Consider the following 20,718-nt stretch of genomic DNA (forward strand, 5'->3'; position numbering starts at 1 on the left):
TCAGTGATATTTAGATCAGTTTTCTGAAATTGGTAGGCTTGATGCAATAGCCTTTTTCCTTAACCCATGAGGTAGGTAGAAAATATTAAAATTGGAGGTTTTTCCTCCTAATGATATAATTTTAAAACAATTGCTATCAAAATAACAAATTTTGTAATAGACTGCAGAATTTGCATAAACTTTAAAGATACACAAGTAACTTCAGAGAATTAGTTCTTTGATCACTGACCCCTGTGTCCCGTGGAGACACATGTTTACTCTCCTGTACAGTTTGGAGGGAAAGTTTGAGAGGTACTAATACCTGAGAACAATAGTAGTACAAATGCAAGAGAGAATGTCATCGTAGGGCTGAAATCACCATTCAGATTTCCCATTTAAGTCTTCAAAAAATTAAGCACAAACAGATTGCATGTTACATTTTTATCCATCATCTGTTCTTTCAAGCGATATACCTGATTTATAAATTATTATGCTAAGCTATGTGTAGCTTCCAAGACTAAGATAGCAGTCTTTTTTATTTTTATACTGTAGATGGTTTATGCTATTTTATAGCATATAACCAAAGCTACTTATTGGAGATCCTCATGCTGTTTTCAACTTTCTAAGAGTTTTGTGTGACTTTTCTTGAAAACAAACCAAAAAACTATCACTGAATATAGCGTATAATTTCTATATATTTCTTCTATACTATATTTTGCCATGTATAATGCACAGCCACCTTTTTGACCCAAACTTTCTGGGGAAAAAAATCTTTCAATTTAATTTTTTAATTCAAATTTTTATTTGCTTAGGTACTTGGGTTTTTATTTGTTTAGGCACTTGTTTTTTGTATTATAAAGGAAATTTAGCGTTTATTTTTAACATTGTGGTACAAAAAAATTTTATGTAACAAATTATTACAAAACATGAACAGATACATGGTACAAGAAATTTTGCATACTGGTACCAAATTTACGATATTTGCGCATCATAGAAGACCAAGAACTCTTAGTCATTGCAAGTTCCTTATAAGTTCAACAAAACCTATTATTGTACTCCAGGGCATTATTTTGCATACAGATATTGTTATTGATTTCTAGAGTTACACTTTTAACTCATAAGAATAAATAAAAGAATTAGAAACATTTATATAGGTATGGAATTAGTACTGCCCATGTATAATGCACATCCTTATTTTTCCCTCACAAATTTGGGCAAAAAAGTACACATTATACCCCGCAAAATACGGTAATTTCTCAGCTAGCCAGGCCCATCCTGCTTGCATTTCTTAATTCTCTGTACTACACAGTGGTGGTTTTTGTGTTTTGCAGCTTGATGTAGGGAAAAGGTTAAGGACTTTTGGGAGTTAAACTGACTTAGGTTCAAGTCCTGGCTCCTACCTTTTTTATCCTTGGGTAAAGCACTTAACCTTATATACTGATCTCTTTTAACCCTTATGATAATCTTGTAAATATTATTCCCGTTTTTACAGATAAGACTGATTTTAGATAAAATAACTTGCCCAGAATGAAGCAGGATTTGAACCAAACTTTTCTGATTCCAAAATAGTCTTTCAATTATATCATTAAGGTAGTAGTACATAAAAGTATTCAGGCTTAAAAAGATAGAATATAATAGAAAGAAAATAAGATCTTTGTAGACATTTCTGTTGTCACTATTTATAAGCTCTGTACTCTTGGGTACATCTTTTAATCCCTCTGTCTTAGTTTCCTCATCTAACAAATGACAAGGATGGTACCTCCTAAAGTTGTATTTGTTTTGTCTAAACTCTGCTTTTACTATCATTTGCCTTGGGGGTTGTGATACTAGGAGGGATTAGCAGGAGGCAGAAATGAAAACAGCTATAGCTAGAGTGGTAGTTGGAAAGGAGAAATGCTCTCTGACTAGACCATGAGCTCTGTTAGGACAGGGACTGTTTTTTTATCCCTTTAGTCCCTGCTCCTAACATATTACCTGGCACTTAGTAGACTGTCAAAGGAATGATAGATTAATATTGCATGATGGGATTATATATCATCTGCTATACTTTGTAGATAAACTTAAAGTCAATTTGGATTCAGAACAAGCTGTGAAAGAAGAAAAAATAGTGGAACAACCTCCAGTGTCTGTCACTGAACCAAAGCTGGCAGCCCCAGCAGGCCTGAAGAAATCCGGCAAAAAAGCAGAGCCTGTTAGGATGCAGCAGAAGGAGAAAAAAAGGTAGGAAAATTTTGTCACTTGTGGGGGAAGAGTGTTTCTCCTGGGGGTGAGAAGGTCTGTTTGGGCTTACTGGCAGCGGGGAGTTTTCAGTGGAGCACTAAATCCTACTTAATGCCTTAGGGATACAGCTATATAACCAAAGTGAGGGGAGAAGCTCAATATCTAGTAAAGTAGAACTGGAATCAAGCAGTTTAGATCATTTAGGCCCAAAGTCATTTTTGGGGGCCCTATTGATCTAAATTGATTGTCTTTTCTCCTTCATTTGAAATTTGTGGACATGGCATAGTGTGCCTGATTATATGACTGTTTTTCACTTCAAATTGCAAATGAGGGGTCAAATTTAAGAGAAAAAGTTCTTTGTTTTCTTTTTATATCAATGAGTTTATTTTTCAAGTGGTAAAATGTAATTAGAAAAGAAAATAAAAAGCACACAAGCTGTTAAAAATGGATCCAGGAATTTGAGACACTACCTCATAGCTGGTAGGAATTAGTCTGTTGAAAGAAATTCTAAAGGACACTGTCGGCACTGATAGGCCCAGAAATACTTGACTTTTATGGCAAGGTTGGGGCTACTCCAACAGAAAACATCAACACAATGCCGACGTTTCAGAGGGTCACGGCTCTGTCCAGTGGGCCTCACCTCACATGTGATATGGATGGATTAAAATGCCCCCAACCATGGACACAACACTCGGTGGTGGTGGTTATTACCAAGAATGCATTCAGTATTTCACCACTAAGTGTGATGTTAACTGTATATTTTTAGTAGATGCCCTTTACGAGATGGAGGCAGTTCTATTCCTAGTTTGCTGAGGGGTTCTATTATGAATGGGTGTTGAATTTTGACAGACATTTTTTTTTCTGCCTTTATTGAGATGATCATACAGTGTTTCTCTCAACGTGAATTACATTGACTGGTTTTTAAATGTTAAACCAACCTTGCATTCTTGGGATAAACTCTGCACTTGGTTGTGATGTATTATCCTTTTTACATATTTCTGGATTCTATTTGTTAATATGATAAGGATTTTTTGCCTCTACATTTGAGGATTATGGATCAGTTATTTAAGTATAGATCAGTTATTTGCTAGTAACATTAATCAAATTTCGGTATCAGTTATGCTAACTTCTTGGTTGGGAGGAGTTTCCTCTGTTTTCTGAAAAAAATTGTGTATGATATTATTTCTTTCTTAAAAGTTTGATAAAATTCACAAGTGAATCTGAGCCTTGAGTTTTTGTGGGAAGGTTTGTTTGTTCCAATAAATTGTATTTCTTTAAGTAGAGTTATACAAATTTTCTTGTTATTTTTGGGTTTGGTTCTGTTTTTAAAGGTATTTATTTCTTTTAAATTGAGTTTATTGGTGTAAAGTTGTTCATAATATCGCCTTATTCTTGGTTTAGGGAGTAGCTATTAAAATCCTTATCTGTAGTTATCACTGCAGATTTCATTCTTTTGTTCCTAATATTAGTAATATGTATTTTTGTCTTTTGTATCAGTCTTGTAAAAGGCTTATTAATTTTATTAATGTTTGCCCCCAAAATAATGACTTTTAGCTTTGTTAATTTTCTCTATTTTTATTTCACTGATTTGTGCTCTTTATTATTTCCTTTTACTTATTTTGGGTTTATCTTTTTCCAGCTTAAGGTAGAAAAGTAAGTTAATATTTATAGTTACTTAAGAAATAAAGTACTTGAAGATAAAAACTATATCTCTAACACACAGTGGACACTTGATAAATTATTTGTTGATTGAATAGTGTGATGGAGTATCATAATTTCAAGATAGAGTGTAGGTTTTTTATTATGTCATTAGAATCCCTTAAGGTCTTATGTCTCTAAGCCTTTGCTTACATTGTTCTTTCTCTTTAAAATATGCGTCTCCCTTTTCTATCTGATAAACTTCAGCTTTTCAAGTTTTTAAGCAAGAGTCATATTCCATAATATTTGTCCAGGAAGATTCACCACATTGCATTATAGTTAGTAGTGTTTCTGTTTTTCTGGCCAGAGCTTCTTGAGAACAGTATTTTCTTGATCTTTGTGTCCTCAGTGTTTAGCAAAGAGCCTTGAATATATATGTAGGGTAGTAGCTGCTTGTTTAATGCTTTTTGAATTATTGAAAGGCCAGTAGGGGAAGTAAAAATTTAGAAAAGTTCTTGATTACCTGGTAGTAGCTTCCAGTGGTTTGTAGAGAGCTAGAGAAGATTTTTATTCTGGTCACCCCATAAAATGACCTAGTTGTGGTCAGTTAGCCTTAAAAAGAATCCTTGTTAGTCTACTTTAACTTTCTATGCTCTGGAACTAAGAGCATGAGTTATGAAGCAAGACTCGTAGTAGCATATGAATACTTACATTTATATTTTGTGTCAAATGCTTAAATTTTTCCTGCATGGCAACAGGGGGAAGCGAGTGGAATTATCTGATGATGAGACAAAAGAAACTGAAAACACAAAGAAAAAGAGAAGAAGAATCAAACTTCCTGAGTCTGATAGCAGTGAAGATGAAGGTGGGCATTGCAATTGTTTTGGGGCTGGTGGGATTGTCTCAGTCTGTTTCAGCTACTATAACAATAATACCAAAGACTGGGGGGCTTAAACAACAGAAATTTATTCCTCACGGTTTGGAAGGCTGGGAAATCTAAAATAAAGGGGCTGGCTGATTCATTTCCTGGTGAGAGCTCTCTTCCTCATTTGCAGAAGGACACCTTTTTGCTGTATCCTCACATGGCAGGGAGAGAGAGCATCTTTCTCGTGTCTCTAATAAGGGCACTAATCTCATTCATGAGGGCTCTACTCTTACCTCCCAAAGTCCCCACGTCCAAGTCCCATCACATTAGGGATTAGGGGCTTCAACATACGGATTTGGAGGAAATGCATTCAGTCCATAGCAGGGGTCAATTCTTATTCTCAAAGAGCTAAAAGATGCTCAAAGAGCTAAAAGGTCATTTATTATGGGTCATAATGACAGTAGGAATCCTAGCTTTGATATACACATAGCACCTATTTCTGTTTAAAATCTACTTTAGCCTTTTGACCAGAACTACCATTTTCTTGTAATTTGCCAAAATAACAAAGGGAGAGAAAAAGGGTTATTAATATATATATCATTAAAGACCTTTTCTTTTTAAAAAAATAAACTGGAGATGTTCCATTCCTGTGACTTTTAAAAGAGGTTATGTTGTAGCTGTCAAGGCTGTGGGTGGTTTTTGACACCATATAAGTAATACCGTACTAAGATGAAGAATTTTCAGTGTCATTGTTGAAAGAGAATGACGTCATGGGCCCTTCCTGTTTTAGGTTACAGACATTGTTGTAAGATAAGCAAACAGAGTAAGGGGAAGATTCTCACCTAGAAAATTAATGTGCCTTTTAAAAGAATATCAAGTGTTCTAAGAGCAAAGATCTCTTCCCAAATTGTGTATAAAAATGTATAGGAAGAGAAGGAGGCTTAAGAGAAAGACACCTGGGTTGATATATCAAATGGCTTTTACCCAGAAAAGCCTGCTTTGAGAACCAGTGAAGAGCTTGAGTTGCTGTAACTGCTTCTCCATGAATTCATGCCGTAATAAGTATAAAACATTTTTAGGTAATGGGGGGAGGGAGGAACCATTAGTCCAAAGGAATTCAGCATCACATAAAGGTATAGAGACAAAAGCAAAGAAACTGACACTAAGAGAAAGAAAAACAGTGCAAAAAAAAAGAACCTGAAAAAAAAAAAAAAAACCTGCTATGCTGTTGAAGGACAAAACTAAACTTGTTGACTCTACTCTTACCACAAACTGCTATAAGAACAAAATGGTAACAAGCTCCCCAAAAGGGGGTAGTAGCTCAACCATACCCCCTGTTTTTGAGTGGAAAAAAACCAAATTGTGTATATAAAATGGCAAAAGAAATTAACAGACCTAAGAAATTGTCTGTTAAAGGAGGTTAAATCTGGCTATAACAGTTGCTGCGTTTCCCCGAAAATAAGACCTAGCCGGACAATCAGCTCTAATGCGTCTTTTGGAGCAAAAATCTTATATTAATATTAATTTTTGCTCCAAAAGATGCATTAGAGCTGATTGTCCGGCTAGGCCTTATTTTGGGGGAAACAGTACATCTTTGACTCTTCCATGGATTTAGATCTTACCTGTCTGATTACACATTAAAGTTTACAGACTCTGATATCCTGTGAGAGGTCCAGTGATTACCAGAGCCATGGTTTTTAATGACTCCATGGAATGGGTAGGAATGAGGCATTGTGGGCATCGCAGAGGGGCAGTGGCTATGTACTTATTCCATGTCATTTATCAGAATGCTCCCACCACAATTACTGAAAGGAAAATTCCCAAGTGTGTGAATGAAGCAACCATCAAGGAACATTCTGACCAGTTAAGAATTAAGGAAATAGAGACCATTCTATGCAGACATGTGGGAAAATAATTAGGAAGTAATTTAGGAATTTGTGCTAATTGGAATAGTCTTCCCTATTTCCAACCAGAACAAGAACTTGGGGGAAGAGTCTGGAAAAGTCTTTGAAGCCATGAGCCTAATGTACATTAAAAAGGTACTAGATACTGTCGTGTTAGTGAAGGGGTCGGCTCTAAGTCAAGGAATTACTGTGATTGATTGAGCACTCGTTACTTACTTCTGAAATACTCTGTAGTTCTGACCCTTAGCCCACAAAAATATACCCACATGTGAGTAGAAATATGAGTGGGGTTATTTAGCTTGGAAAGGAGTGAGAAGAAATGCGATAGAGGTAGACAACCTATAGTAACAGATGGTATAGAGCAGAGGCTCTCAGATTTTTTTCTCTGGCAAAGATAATTTTTGGCATCTGACTAAATTTATAAACCTTGGCCATTTTACCTCTAAATTTCTTTTTTGTCTCAAAGCCAGTGGGATTTTATTTTAAACCTTCACACAGACTCTAAACTATGACTGTTTTATTCTTGTCACACTGAGGATGTGCTGTCAGTCTAATAGGTGGTCTTCAGCTCGCAGTTAGCAGATGAGCAGCAGGTGTGGAGGGGACGGCAGGGGCTTGGGAGTCAGGCAGACTGAGTTTCAGTCTGACCTCCGCCACTCTGTGACATTTTAGACAGATTACGTCTTCCATTCCTTGTTTCTTCATCTCTAAAATGGGGAGCTATGTAGGCTTTTAGAAACTGTAGGCTTTTTATGAACATCAAATAAGATGTGTCAAGAGTTGGTTTTCTTACTGTTCACCCCCACTTTTCCTATTGAGGTGTTCAGGAAGTGTTTAATGTAGTGCATACACTCGCAGATATTCTCAGAAAATTCCCTTCAACCTCATATCCTTAACTCTATTCAAGGAACTATTCCTTTTGCCTTCTCCTTGGCAGTCGTAAGTACCTTTAGCAATTCTATATACTCTCTTTGTAAAGTGAGAAAAGGCCAGACACAGAAATAAAGAACATTAAGAAGTACCATCTACATTGCTAGGAAGAGATCATTTTAACCAATATGTTTTAAGTCTTTGCTAACATTTTCAGTCTTTGCAAATTGCTTATGGAGAATCGTTAAACAAATGGCCCCTCTCTTTAGGTTAAAATAGGTAGTTTAAAATTTTTCCTAGGAAGCTATGAATGATTTCCAGGAATTCTAATTACGAATCTCTGCCAGAAAACTGATAAACAGTGGTTACATTGCTGGACCCCTGAAATTAGTTTTACCACAGTCTTATTCTGCCCCAACAAAGGGTGCTTTCCTGGGATAAGTGATGTTTCACTACTTGAGTACCTTTCATCTGAAGAGCTGCAAATTCGTTACAAATATATTTAAATTACACTAATGCAGCAAACATTTCTTATGCTATGTCACTAAAATATATTAAGGGAGAATGCATGGCCTGATAATAGACTAATGCTGACAGAGATGGATTTTAGCTTATGAATGTGGGCAAGTTTTTTAAAAAATCTCTTTGAACCTCAGTTGTATAAAACAGAAGTAATAGTACTAGTAATAATGATTTTGAGGGGTTATAAGAATGAATGTTTGTAAAGCCCAGAAAATTCTCATTCTTTTTCTGATCCTTCCTTTAAAATGTATATTTTTAATTTAAATACCTACATACAATTTCAAAAATGAGATAAAATAAAGTTTCATCATAGAGTGTAACCTCTCCTATTTGACTCATCTAATTGACTGATGTTTCTCTTGTCAACTCTCTCCCATCAACCTTCCATCTTCCAAGATTTGTTGAAATTTCTTATTCATTCAGAGCTCTTGGCTCCTCTCCTGTCCTATTCCTTGGTATGGGGGCATTACAACATTTCACTCCTTTACTATCATTATAATGTTTCTCTTTGGGGATGTGTGGAAGGGAGAGGGAGGTATACGCTGTCTTCCTTGACCACGAAGCCCCTCCTCCAAATTGAGTTCAGAAAACGACTGTTTTCCTTTATTTAAAAAAATTGGTTACTGTGTATTCAGTGCCAGGGAAATCATGGTACCTCTGCCTATATGGAGCTTCAAGTGTGGAGGGGAGATACACGTTTCCATCCAGTGCCGTGAGAGGGGTCTTGGTGACACCAGGATGAAGTGTTTTCCTTGGTTAAGTCAAGAGGTTACGGAACTGGCAATAGAATTAAGAACTAATTGTGTTATTGTGAGTACTCAAATTCCTTGTCTTTGGCTTCTTCTCTGCATAAACTTTCCTCCTACCACTGCAACACATCGTAACACAGCTTGCTTAATACCTTCAGAAAAACGGGTGCTTGGTTTGCTTTGACTTTTCTTTTGCTTGAGTGCCCATCAAGTTCTAGCCTCCTAGAGATGGGTTATTAGCTGGATCACTTCTTCTCAGCATTTCTGTCTCTTGTGTCCCATAGCTTATAAAGTTTTAGGGCCCGTTTCATACTTGAAGTGTATAATTTATTGTTTCATTCTGGCTCTTGTTCTGCTTCACCTCTTCAGGTCATTTGGCCTTGAACCCTCCTCTGTCATAATTTTTAACACTGACCTAATCAGTCGGGAGAATTTCAGATCCAAGACTTGTGCTGAGAGTTTGAATACTGCCAGGAGATTCAGGGAGCAGGTGAAGCTAAGCAGCTACCCAGTCCCTTGACCAGCAATTTGTGACGATTAAGCAATAGGTCAGCTGAGGATTTTCACTTCCCCTCCCATGGGCCTTATACTGAGACCACTGTTTCTGGAACTATTTAGAAATGATGGGGTCCCTCTTGTGGTACCCCATCTTCTCGGGTGATACCACTTCCATAGCAGTGTTTCTTTCCAGAAAGTGTTCTGCTCATCTCAGCGCAGCCGAACAAGCCTCATCAGTGGGGCAGTCTCTAGAAGCAGTTCCCATACAGCATGTTAAGCAAGTCGTAGAGCTATAACAGTGACCATTGCAAAGATGATACCTCCCTCCTCCCGCCCACCAAGGGTTATGCTCCTAACATCAGCTGGAAAGTTTCAGTCTCACAAACTTCTCAAGTGATTGCAAATAGTCCTCAGACCACAGTCACAGAGACGCTGGCACGGACCATTTGGTATAATCTGAGGATTATCTCCACTTACTTGATCTTAAGAGACAGTGTCTGGTCCTGAATGGTAAGGCAGCATGGGATAGTTGGAGTAGTAAGGCTGAGGGATCAGACTGACTTGGGTTTAAAACCTTCTGCCTCAGTTGGAGGTTCCTTGACCTTGGCAAGTTAAGCTCTCTAAACCTCTGTCTACTCAGATCTAATGTGTGGGTAATAATATTTGTCTCTTAGGGTTGTTGTGAGGATAAATTAAACAAGTGATAGACATGACTCATAGTAGGTGATCAGTGAATACTTATAAAACAACATCCTACCCTGATTTATCTGTGAAGTAAAAAGTTTAGCTAAGATAATCTCTAAAAGTACATTCCAGCTCTAATAATTCTCAATTTTCTGATTTTCTTTGTATAATAAAATGTACAAGTATATTTTAAAGATAATATAATTGTAGAGTCTGTGGTTGTCATGAATTACTGCTGGCAAAATGTCCTTTGTTGGCCGTGGAAACTTAGCCAGTGGAGAAGGTGATGTACCAGATAGTGGCGTAGCTCTCTTATCTCCGTTTGTCTCGTTCTTTCAGTCATACCAGATTCTCCCGGGGTTTATGAAGCTGAGTCACCCTCGCCCCCACCGCCTGCGTCTCCACCTCCTGAACCGCTGCCTCCGCCGGGGCCAGAGCCTCCTTCTGTAAAGGTACAACTTTACTGGGACGCTTGCTTTTCCATGGGTCTTTTTCACCCCAGGACCTAAAACTAAATCAGTTCTCCGCCGTGTGCTTCACAGATGCTAGTAGATGGCTTTTGCCTCATTCTGCATTCTTGTAGCTCATACCGAATGGACACTCCCTCTCTTCTCGCCTGAAGTGAGATTTCAGCTGTAGGGAAAAGTCTCAGGAAGGTGGCAGTGCTGTTTGGGGTTTCGTGACCTCCGGCACTGGGGCTGCTGTGCCACCAAGTCCTGTTGGAGTTGTGCAAAGGAGGTCTTGCCTGCGTCAGAGCAAAGTGTGTGAAAGATACAGAACAAACAACTTGTGCACATTGGTTGCTCTTCAGAAGGTCTGTGGAAAGGAGCTAAATAAGAAAAGCTGGCAACAAATGGGGAAATATCGTTTTAAGTGATATTCGGCCGCATCGTGTCTACATCTATTGGTGTAGAAAATGAGTTGAGAAGACGGGTGCTGACAAGTTGTGTTTTTTTTTTTTATGACTATCAGTTTTTCTTAATATGTTGTATTAAGACTGTCGTTTGTATTTTGCATTAATCTCTTCATTTGTCGAAGAGAAGATGGGATTAAAGACCAGTGGAGATGAGAGGAAATTGGTATTGGGAATACCAGGCTGAGATAAGTTAGATCGGTGTGTGTTGCACTGTCAAGGCTGAAACAGCAGGTGTCCAGCGAGCACAGAAGCCGTGGAAACCCGGGTCTGGTTTAGGGGCCTTCCCTATGCGCTCCCATTACATCTGCCCAGCTTTCATTAGAGCCCTTCCCACAGTGGATTGCAGCGGTCTATTTCCCTCGTCTTTCTCCTCCACGGCGGCCCTCGTTCTCCTCCACGGCGGCCCTTGTCATATTCGTCTTTTTAACTTGTGGTGCCTGCAGTACCGCACAGGTTTTTACTCAACATGTTACTTTTCTCCTCAGAAACAATGAAATGTCAAGCCTGCACATACAATAAGCATAGCTTATCTTTTTGATAGGGAGGGCTGTTCCCCTAAAAGGAAATGTGTAGAATTCCTTATTCAAATTTTTATCGTCATGGAATATTAGAGGTTGATTATTACAAATTGAAAAGCTTTTGTTATTTTTCTCTAATTGCACGGTCACCTTAATATTGTAACTTTTGATCTTCCTCTGATCTTTTAGAGCTTAAGTGGAGAAAACAAAAGAAAACGGAAGCGTGTGCTGAAATCTAAAAACTTTGTGGACGACGAAGGCTGCATGGGTAAGAAGGATTTGGGGCTCCAAATCTAGAGATACCGTTATTACGATGGAGAGGCATCACAATCCTTCATAGAGCAGCGTCCGTGAGACTTTAATGTACGTGTGACTCACCCCCATGTGACGCTGTCCTGCTCGTCTGGCCCAGACTTTGAGTAGCAGCGTATAGAGACCACTGTGACTGAGGTTAGAACACTTGGGTTCTTGTTAGGGCCGTACACTTTAAAAATAAGCTTTGAGATCTTGGACGAAAGTTAGGTCACCTCTGGTGGGGAGTTCCTTGGTCTGTGGAATGGAGGTGAAATATCTATTTTGCTTGTTTGTGGGGTTGTTGTGAAGAGTCAGGTGAGGTAATATATCTAAAAACACTTTCACGATGGAAACCACAATACTAACTTAAGATGATGTTATCACAGATGTTGAGAAACTTTTTTTTAGAATGGTCATTTTATACATTTGAACAGTGGAAAAGAAGCTCCAACGATGCTTAAGCTCTGAGGAGAGTGTCACAAGTCTTTGGTATTTTGTCCCATTTGTTCTTTACAGAGATATAACTTCCAAGTCACTTCCTTAATGTTTCCTATTTGTAAGGCCTGCTAGGTACAAATATGTGCTTTTTATGGAAGCCTAGAGGGGAATAGAATTTAGGCTTTGATACAACCTAAGTGTCCATTGATAGATGAACGGATAAAGAAGTGTGGTATGTATGTGTGTGTATATATACATATATATATACACACATATATATGTTTATGTGTACACACACACAGTGCCAAAAAAGTATATATACATTTTAAGAAAGGAAAAAACTATTAAAATTACGCTGATGGTAACCACTTTGAGCACCTCTTATAATTGCAGAAGTCAAACGTGACTTGTATTCATCTTTCGTTATCTGTATGTATGAGTGTTACAATTTTAATACAATTTTCCTTTCTTACAATGTGTATACTTTTTTTTTGGCACCGTGTGTGTGTGTGTGTGTGTGTGTGTGTGTGTGTGTAAAGGTAGAGAGAGAGAGAGAGAGACTCTCAGAGAGAGAAAAGCATGCCTCGAACTTTAATGTGCTGTGTGCACACACACCCCGGATTATTCAGCAATTATAAAAATAAGGAAATCTTGTCATTTGCAACAACATGGATGGACCTAGAGGGTGTTGTGCTAAGTGAAATAAGTCAGACAGAAAAAACAAATACCGTACTCATATGATCTCATTTACATGTGGAACCTAAAAGACAAACTCATAGACAATTAGATCAGATTTGTGGTTACCGGCGGCTGGGAGTGGGGAAGGGGGAATAGGAGACGTGGTTAAAAGGTACTAACTTCCAGTTACAAGATTAATAAGTACTAGGGGTGTACAGAGTGGTGACTGTAGTTAACACCGTTGTACGATTATGTGAAAGTTGTTTAGAGTCAATCCTAGTTCTTTTGAAAAGGAAAAAAATACTTTGCCTTCTCTTTTTATTTGATCTATGAGATGATAGATGCTAATTAAATTTATAGCGGTAATCATTTCACAATACGAGTATATGTAAGTCAGACCATTATGCTGTATACTGTACAATGGTGTGTTTTAATTATATCTCAGTAAAACCGGAGAATATGTATAGTTAACATTAAAAAAAAGAATTCAGGCTTTAAGTGATTGGCTGATTCTTCAGCCATGTTGTAGCTTGTTCTACCTTTTCCACAATTGAACCAGACTTTTGTGGGGCTTTTAGGATTTAGCCTTAAGGCCTGATGGGATACTCAGATCCTGGTACAATGTTTCTCTATTTGAAAGAGTTGTGGATTTAGCCTCTTAAACGTCTTTTAGTTGGATAGCCCATAATTGTTATTTCTTCTTTCCTATAACACATGCCATAGCTTGGCTCTCTTAGAGAAGTATTTTTTCCCTTTCTTGATTTTCCTTGTTCAAATTTTTGTCTAAAAATATTGACTCTGATGAATCAGCTTTTCCTAAGCAATGCGGTTGTTAAAACTAGTAAAGGCATCTTATCGGTTGTGAGCCTTGTCCGATTACTTCCCACCCACCCTCCTCTGAAAAGACCTCTGCCATTTCAATGGCCACATATGATTGGGGGAATAAAATTCCTTCCATGTGGAAATTCTGCCTTTCAATGCCAAATTGATTGTGAGCCTGTGAATTCTGGACTTGGAATAGTCTGTTTTGTTTTGTTGTCAGTCTTCTCATGGTACATTTTCCAGCCTCTAGATTTGACTGTTGCTGGTCATATATGTATTTTCTGTTGAATTTCTTACTTTGTTTTTTTTTTTTTTTGAATTAAGAGGACAAAAGCATCAGTGCTAGTTTTTTTCTCCTTCTTCTACCCCAAAAGAAAAATGTCAGATGCATTGTTGTGCAAGTTCGTTGGGAATTTGTGGCTAATTCCCTATTGTCTTGGCCAGGTGTAGATGTGGGCTTTTTCTGCAGCGCTCTCTCCAGACAGGACTATTAAGAGCCTTGGATGCAACAATGAAAACTGTGCTCACATAGCACTTTTTAAAAAAAAAAAAAAAAGGTTTTTAGTCCAAACTCAACCGAATGAATCTTGGCTCCTGTGCCCAACAAAGGCGCTCTGCTTTCCTCTCTGCTCAGCCTGTGCAGATGTGTCGGCACGGGGGGCTTGCCCTGTCCTTTGCTGGAACAGAATTGGTCTGTGGGTTGAGAAAGCTGGTCTTTTCCTCTCTGTGAGTTTGCTGCAGGCACTCGGAATTGGGCCTCTGAGATAAGTTTGTGGTGGACTTCTGGACAAGGTGGATTTCTGACAGCAAAACAATTGATGGAAAAGAATTCTGTTACCCACGCGAACTGGGCCTCTTTTGATAGCATCCCAGAAAAGTGGCATGTCGTTCAGCTGAAATAAAGATCCTGTATTTTTAAGTTGAAATCTCCTTTGTCCTGCAGTTTGAAGGAGCTGCAGCTTTGAATACAGAAATGCTCCTTTTAGCTTTAAAGTATACCAAGTGTGCTGATTGAGAAATTTTGTTGGTGCTGCCCTGACTGGTTTTTAACTCCCCCACGCAATATATTGCACAAAATTGCCAATGGGACAATCCGTGGTTTCGTTAATAAGCAATGAAATAATGAGCTATTTGATGCTGGAGTTGAATATTGTAGACATGCTGCAGTTTGCATACAGAATAGAGCTTATGAAGGAGCGAGCCTACACCATCCACTAGTAGTGAGTCGTGTCTGTATCTGTAGATGGCTCTTCAGATTCCCTCGGACTTTGAGATACTGAGTAAATAACAGCTCATAATTTTGTTCCAGTAATCCAGTTACATAATGCTTTTGAAGTTGTGTATGAGATGGTGACAGTGGTATGGGGTCGTAATTGCTGAACCTGATAGGTATACACCATGGAAATTCCCTAAGTGTCTTAAAGGAACATTTCTCAAACTTTGCTGAGTATATGCATTACTTGAAGATCTTGCCAACATTCAAATTCCAATTTAGTAGGCTGGGGTAGTGCCTGAGATTCTGCATTTCTAACAAACTCCTGGGAGAGTCTAATGCCTTCTGCTCTGTGGAGCACAGGTGACAGTGGGAATACCACCTAATATATATTTAACCTACCAGTGTTTTTAGCCTCTAAGTTGGCAGGAGTCAGCAAAGTAAATTCTAGGCTCTTGAAAGTAATGACGAATCCTAGGAACTCTTAGGGAGGGCACTGTTCATTATGTAACCTAATGGCATTGGAAAGATAAGGTGAAGGAATGCTCCAACGGCAACAGCCTGTCGACCTTCAGCAGGGCCCATTGTGAGGGAAAAAATAGCACTGAACGGTGCTTGCCAAAGATGACCACACACACCTGTATGTTCTGGAAGGTAACATACGCCCATTTTACAGGAGAGGAAAGAAAAGCGACAGCGTCACCTGAGGACGTGTTAGGAAAGCAGCTTCTCAGGTCCATTCCTGATACCGAAACTGGAAAAAGAGCCTGGCAATCTGTGTTGTAACAAGCCCTCTGGGTGATGGTGATGCCCGTTCAAGTTTGAGATTATATAAATGGCAGACTAGATATTAGAACCTAGATAAATTTGATTCCAAAACCTATGCCGCTAGAACAATTTGACTAATATATTTTATTAGAAAGACATGATCAATAATTAAGAGCTTAAAACTATCATTGTTCTTAAATGCGAAAAAATTCCTTTCACTGTAATCATGTGAACGTTATGCATATTGGCTTACTCTATTCATCTAAGAAAAGATGTTTTTCTTTACTGCTTCTTCATCACTTGCTGCAGCCAGGAAGGCTGAGAAAGAATTAGATGGCATTGGTTATATCGCTGCTTCAGCTCTCTAAGGTCAGAGGGAGGTGGATGGAACTGTTTCTTGTGGTTGGTGTAGGCATTGCTGCAACGTTGGAGAGACACCTTCCTCAATTCCGTGACCTCATTGTCGGAAGCCATTGTCTGTGCCCTTTGGGGCTTCCTCACAATGACTGCTCGCTGGTATAATTCTTTTCAAAGTTCACTGGGGAGGGTTCAGGGAGTTTTATTGGCAGGGGAGAAGGTAAAATATTCCTTTGGCTGATAGGGAGTAAGAATCGGTAACTATGTTTTTCATTTTATCATTTTCCTTCCTTAAAACGATCAAGCTTGTCATCTGATAGAGTTTGCTTGGGACAGTTATCTTCATGACGTGGACCACTAAATCTTGGGTTAATTAGCAGTCGTTCAGACCTAAGAACCAAACAACTGAGTTACCTCCCATTCTCTGTACTTAGGATGTGCAGAGGGTGGGTGACATTAGGATAGAGCAAGTCGGGAGGGTCCATGGTGGCGAGCCTAGCTAGACAGGCTGGAGACTGGCAAATAGGGCAGAGATTGAGACCAGGAAAACAAGCAATGGAAATAGGCAGGCACTGTGGGTCAGGGAGGGGAGCTCAAAGAAGTCAGTCAAAATATGGGGGTAGAAGTAGGTGTCTGAGATACAGACAGTTCCGTCTGAACTCAGGAAGTTAGCTAGCACAGACACAGGGGCAGGATTCGGACAGTCAAATGATACGGGCCCGTTTAAAAGCATGGGACATAGCAGTGAGGGAAGCTGCGTGAATATTTTGATTCTAAGCCCCAACTATAGGCTGTGTCAACTCAAGATACCATGTACTTCCTACCTGGGGCTTGATCTGATCTCCCAGTGGGAAAAAGCTTTGGTAGAAGATGAGCACACCTCCTTTGATCAGAGGGTCTGAGGGCCCTGGGTGAACAAGACATCTCATTCTCTTGATAGAATCGTGTTCTAAATGACTCAACCCATTTTTCCCTTCTCCAACCAGTCACTGAAAAAGTCTATGAAAGTGAATCCTGCACAGATAGCGAAGAGGAACTGAAGATGAAGACATCCTCCATACACAGGCCCCCCACCATGGCTGTGAAAAAAGAACCCAAAGAGGAACGAAAGGGCCCCAAGAAAGGGACTGCTGCTCTGGGCAAAGCCAATAGACAAGTGTCCATTACTGGCTTCTTCCAGAAAAAGTGAGCTGCCATCTCTGTTAGGTCAGACATGGAGTGGTCAGGGAGAAGACCAAGACATACAGACTCTCACTTACTGTGTAAGTTCATCCAACGCCACGCCTCACCTATGTCAGAAAACTTCTTCCATCCAGCAAGATGTCTACTGTTGGTTTGTAACCAAAAGGAAATCACCTGGAAGCAAGGGGCAAAAGAATATTTAAAAAGCTGGTACCGTCTAATGACATTTTTTAAGCACAATCTTTGACTTGTCAGGAGAAGAATTTACTCCAAAAAAAAAAAAAAAAAGAAAATTGGAACAGGTTTCAGAATTCTCACTGAAGCCGTTTAGTGGCGAATTCTCTGCGCCCTACCTACCCTGTGCCCTGATCCGCTTGTGGTTCAGGGGGTTCCTCCTCGTTCCTTTGTATTCTGTGGACTTATGTGGGTATTCTTTTATCCCTGAATTTTACTGGATGTGTTTACAACTCCCCGTCATCCCTTCCCCACTACCACAGTTCTGTTTGCAGCTGTTTTTTGTAAGTCTCTTAACTTGGTTGGACTAAAGGCTGAAACAAAAATCTCCCTGTAATCCTCTTTTCCTCCATCAGAAAGTACACTGACACCCGGCTGCATAGCAGCACATTACTTGTGTTCTACCCCTTTCACAAAAGCTCTCTAGACCTTCTCTGGCAATTAGTGGTTAGGGAAACGCCTCAAGCACAGCACAAATAGAAATGTAATGTATTCAACTCCACCAGAAATTACTTAGAGTCAGCATTGAGGGTATTAGAGGCTGTCATGGTGGTGACACAGCGCGTGCTTTATACCGTCGGTGATTTTTGTCTCCTCCCCTCTTTCCCACTTTCAATACCTAGAGAGAGAAACCTATAGAATTAAAGGCTGAAAAGAGAAATCCCTTACTACGTACAGTATACAACAGTTAAGTAAAATTTCTTTTTCTTAAGGAAATTGAACATTCAGAAACAGCAATTTTCCAGGAGGGTCATGAGGAAGAACGAAGCACACATTTGCAATATCGGTGTTATTCCTCGGCATTTTTAACCCTCCCATTTGCCTAAAAGTCTAGGCTCCCCAAGAAGAGGTGGAGTGATTGAGTTGTAAGTAGGTGTAAACTAGTAATAAGTAAAACATTTTCATTTGTGACTTAAGGAAAATCATCCATTCCAGTGATGAGTTTAGCAACTTCCATTATGGCTGCGCAGTGGGCTCAGTAGAGGTCATGCTGTGGTGGTCTTGCACAGCGAGCTCTGGGGGAAGGAACACAAGCTCAGCTGCTGGTGTGACTCACTGTGACCAGACGAGGGGTGGCTGACTTGCCCTTTTCACCTTAGACTAGTGTGTGTGTGCTAAGTGACAGTCAGCCATCTACTGTTTAAAGTTAGGATTATGACTATCCTTGGATTAACAGTTTCTTGTTTTATTTTTTTAATTTTTATTGGGTAACTGCTTTTACCAGGACCCATCAGCTCCAAGTCAAGTTGTTCTTCAGTCTAGTTGTGGAGGGCGCAGCTCAGCTCCAAGTCCAGTCGCCATTTTCAAATCTAGTTGCAGGGGGTGCAGCCCACCATCCCGTGTGGGAATTGAACCTGCAACCTTGTTAAGAGCTCGCGCTCTATAACCAACTGAGCCATCAGGCTGCCCCAATAGCAGTTTCTTTAGCAACTGTCACCCAGTGCTCTCAAGCCAGGCACCCAATGGACTTAAGACCACAGGATTGGGAGATGGCCTTGGCATTACATCTAGGACTTGAAAAGGCAGAGGCTTTGTGTGTAGCAAGTTGAGTAAAGGTTTGACATATTCCAAACACCTTCTCTTTTTCAATGGAAAAGGTGGAGAAAAGGATGGAATGCCTGGACTTAAAACCTTTACAAACAACTTCTGGAGAAGAATCAAGGAAAACGTAGTCATTTTTCTAAATGGAAATGAAAACTTAAATTCAGTCTTTTAAAAATTATTATGCTGAGACGCTAATAAACTAAATTTTGAATTGGAAAACTCTGGTGCTGGTTGGAAGGATAATGCAAATCCTGTGATTGTGATCCTGTGATCACTATGCCCAGAATACTGCCTAAACTCTGAGCTGTCTGCAAGACTTAGTAAGTGGTGGCTTTTTCTTCTTTTTATACAAAACTACCATGTTATCCACATGAGTTAAATAAACTTGAGAAGTTGTTTTAAAACAGTGCTTCAAACTGAATGTCTGATGAGTCTGTTATTTGACAGGATGGCAATAGTGTGTGCAATTATTTAAGCTGAACAGGAACACGGCTGGTTTTTAGTTTATATTGTTAAAACTGCATACCCATAGTCTGAGATGGACAAGTTATTTGCTGCCTTCATCATATTTTCAGCCCTGTGGGAAATCTTAGTTCCAGCCAACCTCATTTTTTAGTTCATTTAGAAGAAAATCTACTCCTGATTTAGCACATTGTATTAGTTTGGCTTCACCACTTGCTAACTATGTGACCTTGGGCAAATTCCTTAGCCTCAGGTTCTTTACCAAAAGAGAGCTAAAAGGAGTTACCATAAATTGTGATGACAGAATGTATGTATAGCATAAATTCAGTATTTATGTTCTAAATACTGAATTTACTGAGTGCTCAGTACATAGGTGCTCTACAAATGGTGGCGACCTTCCTGATGTCATAAATGATGCATTCAGCTACCGATGTTATCAAGGATGTGAACCACGTCTACTCTTTCCAAGTCATCATTCTGGCTATAAATGTGGTCCAAAGGGGGAAGATAGTTGTCCTATTTTATGGCAGGTTTTAGAAAAATTAGATATTATCTTATTCAAAGAGATTCATAGATTGCTTCATTCACTATTCACTAAAACATTTATTGTGTCTACTATGTGTCAGGCCTCTGACCCGGGCACTAGAGGATATAATAGAATCCTAGGATTTGGTATTGTTCTGAGGATTTAGTGGAAGAGCCAAGCCAGTAAAATGAAATTATAATGTCATATGATGAGTGTGGTAGTAGCACAGAGTCCTCGGAGCTCATAGGAGTGAAGGTATGGAACAAGTCTTCCTGGAGGAGAGGAAGACAAGTTTTTGAAGGATGAGTAGTTTTACCAAGTGGAATGGAAAGGATTTTCTAGGCAGAGGAACATGGCTTCTGGGGGCAGTGAGGGACCAGAATTTGGGAATAGGGAGGAAAATATATTGAGAAATGAAGTTTGGGTCCTGCTAAGGAGTCTAGATTTTATTTGAAGACTATGAGGGCCAAGTGAAGAATTTTGAGACAAGGAATAACATTAGAAGTTGATTCTCATTTAAGAGAGACAGGTCCAAGATGGCGGCACTGTAGGAGGACACTAATCTCGCCCCCCTCACAAGCACCCTGAAATGTACACCTATGTAGACAGCAATTCCTCCTGAAAGACAACTGAAGGCTGATTGAACATCTGCACAACAAATGAAAGAGGCCAAATAGAGAAGGCTGGGAAACCATGGGAGCTCTGTGGGATCTGCAGGAACTCTTCAGAATTGGAGGAGCCAGTGAGCACCATTGTTTGCTCCCCTTCCACCTCTTGTACGTTGGGCAGGGGCTTTATCCAGGTTCTCGGGCCTCCCTGCAAGATAACTGCAACAT

At 39.4% G+C, this 20,718-nt stretch overlaps 1 protein-coding gene across 5 annotated transcripts in view; it reads left to right on the plus strand.

The window, feature by feature from the left end:
* The window catches only part of POLD3 (DNA polymerase delta 3, accessory subunit), a 58,973-nt gene extending 39,666 nt beyond the window's left edge, over positions 1 to 19,307 (plus strand). For all 5 annotated transcript variants that reach the window (XM_081061868.1, XM_081061870.1, XM_081061869.1 and 2 more), the window contains exons 8-12: positions 2,034 to 2,199; positions 4,596 to 4,702; positions 10,269 to 10,381; positions 11,553 to 11,631; positions 16,920 to 19,307. In XM_081061868.1, coding sequence (XP_080917994.1) covers positions 2,034 to 2,199; positions 4,596 to 4,702; positions 10,269 to 10,381; positions 11,553 to 11,631; positions 16,920 to 17,122 — 668 coding nt within the window. In that variant the 3' untranslated portion in view covers positions 17,123 to 19,307. The remainder of the gene's footprint in view (positions 1 to 2,033; positions 2,200 to 4,595; positions 4,703 to 10,268; positions 10,382 to 11,552; positions 11,632 to 16,919) is intronic.
* The last annotated feature ends 1,411 nt before the right edge of the window (positions 19,308 to 20,718 follow it).

This window comes from Rhinolophus hipposideros, assembly GCF_964194185.1.
Source record: "Rhinolophus hipposideros genome assembly, chromosome: 10".
NCBI lineage: Eukaryota > Metazoa > Chordata > Mammalia > Chiroptera > Rhinolophidae > Rhinolophus > Rhinolophus hipposideros.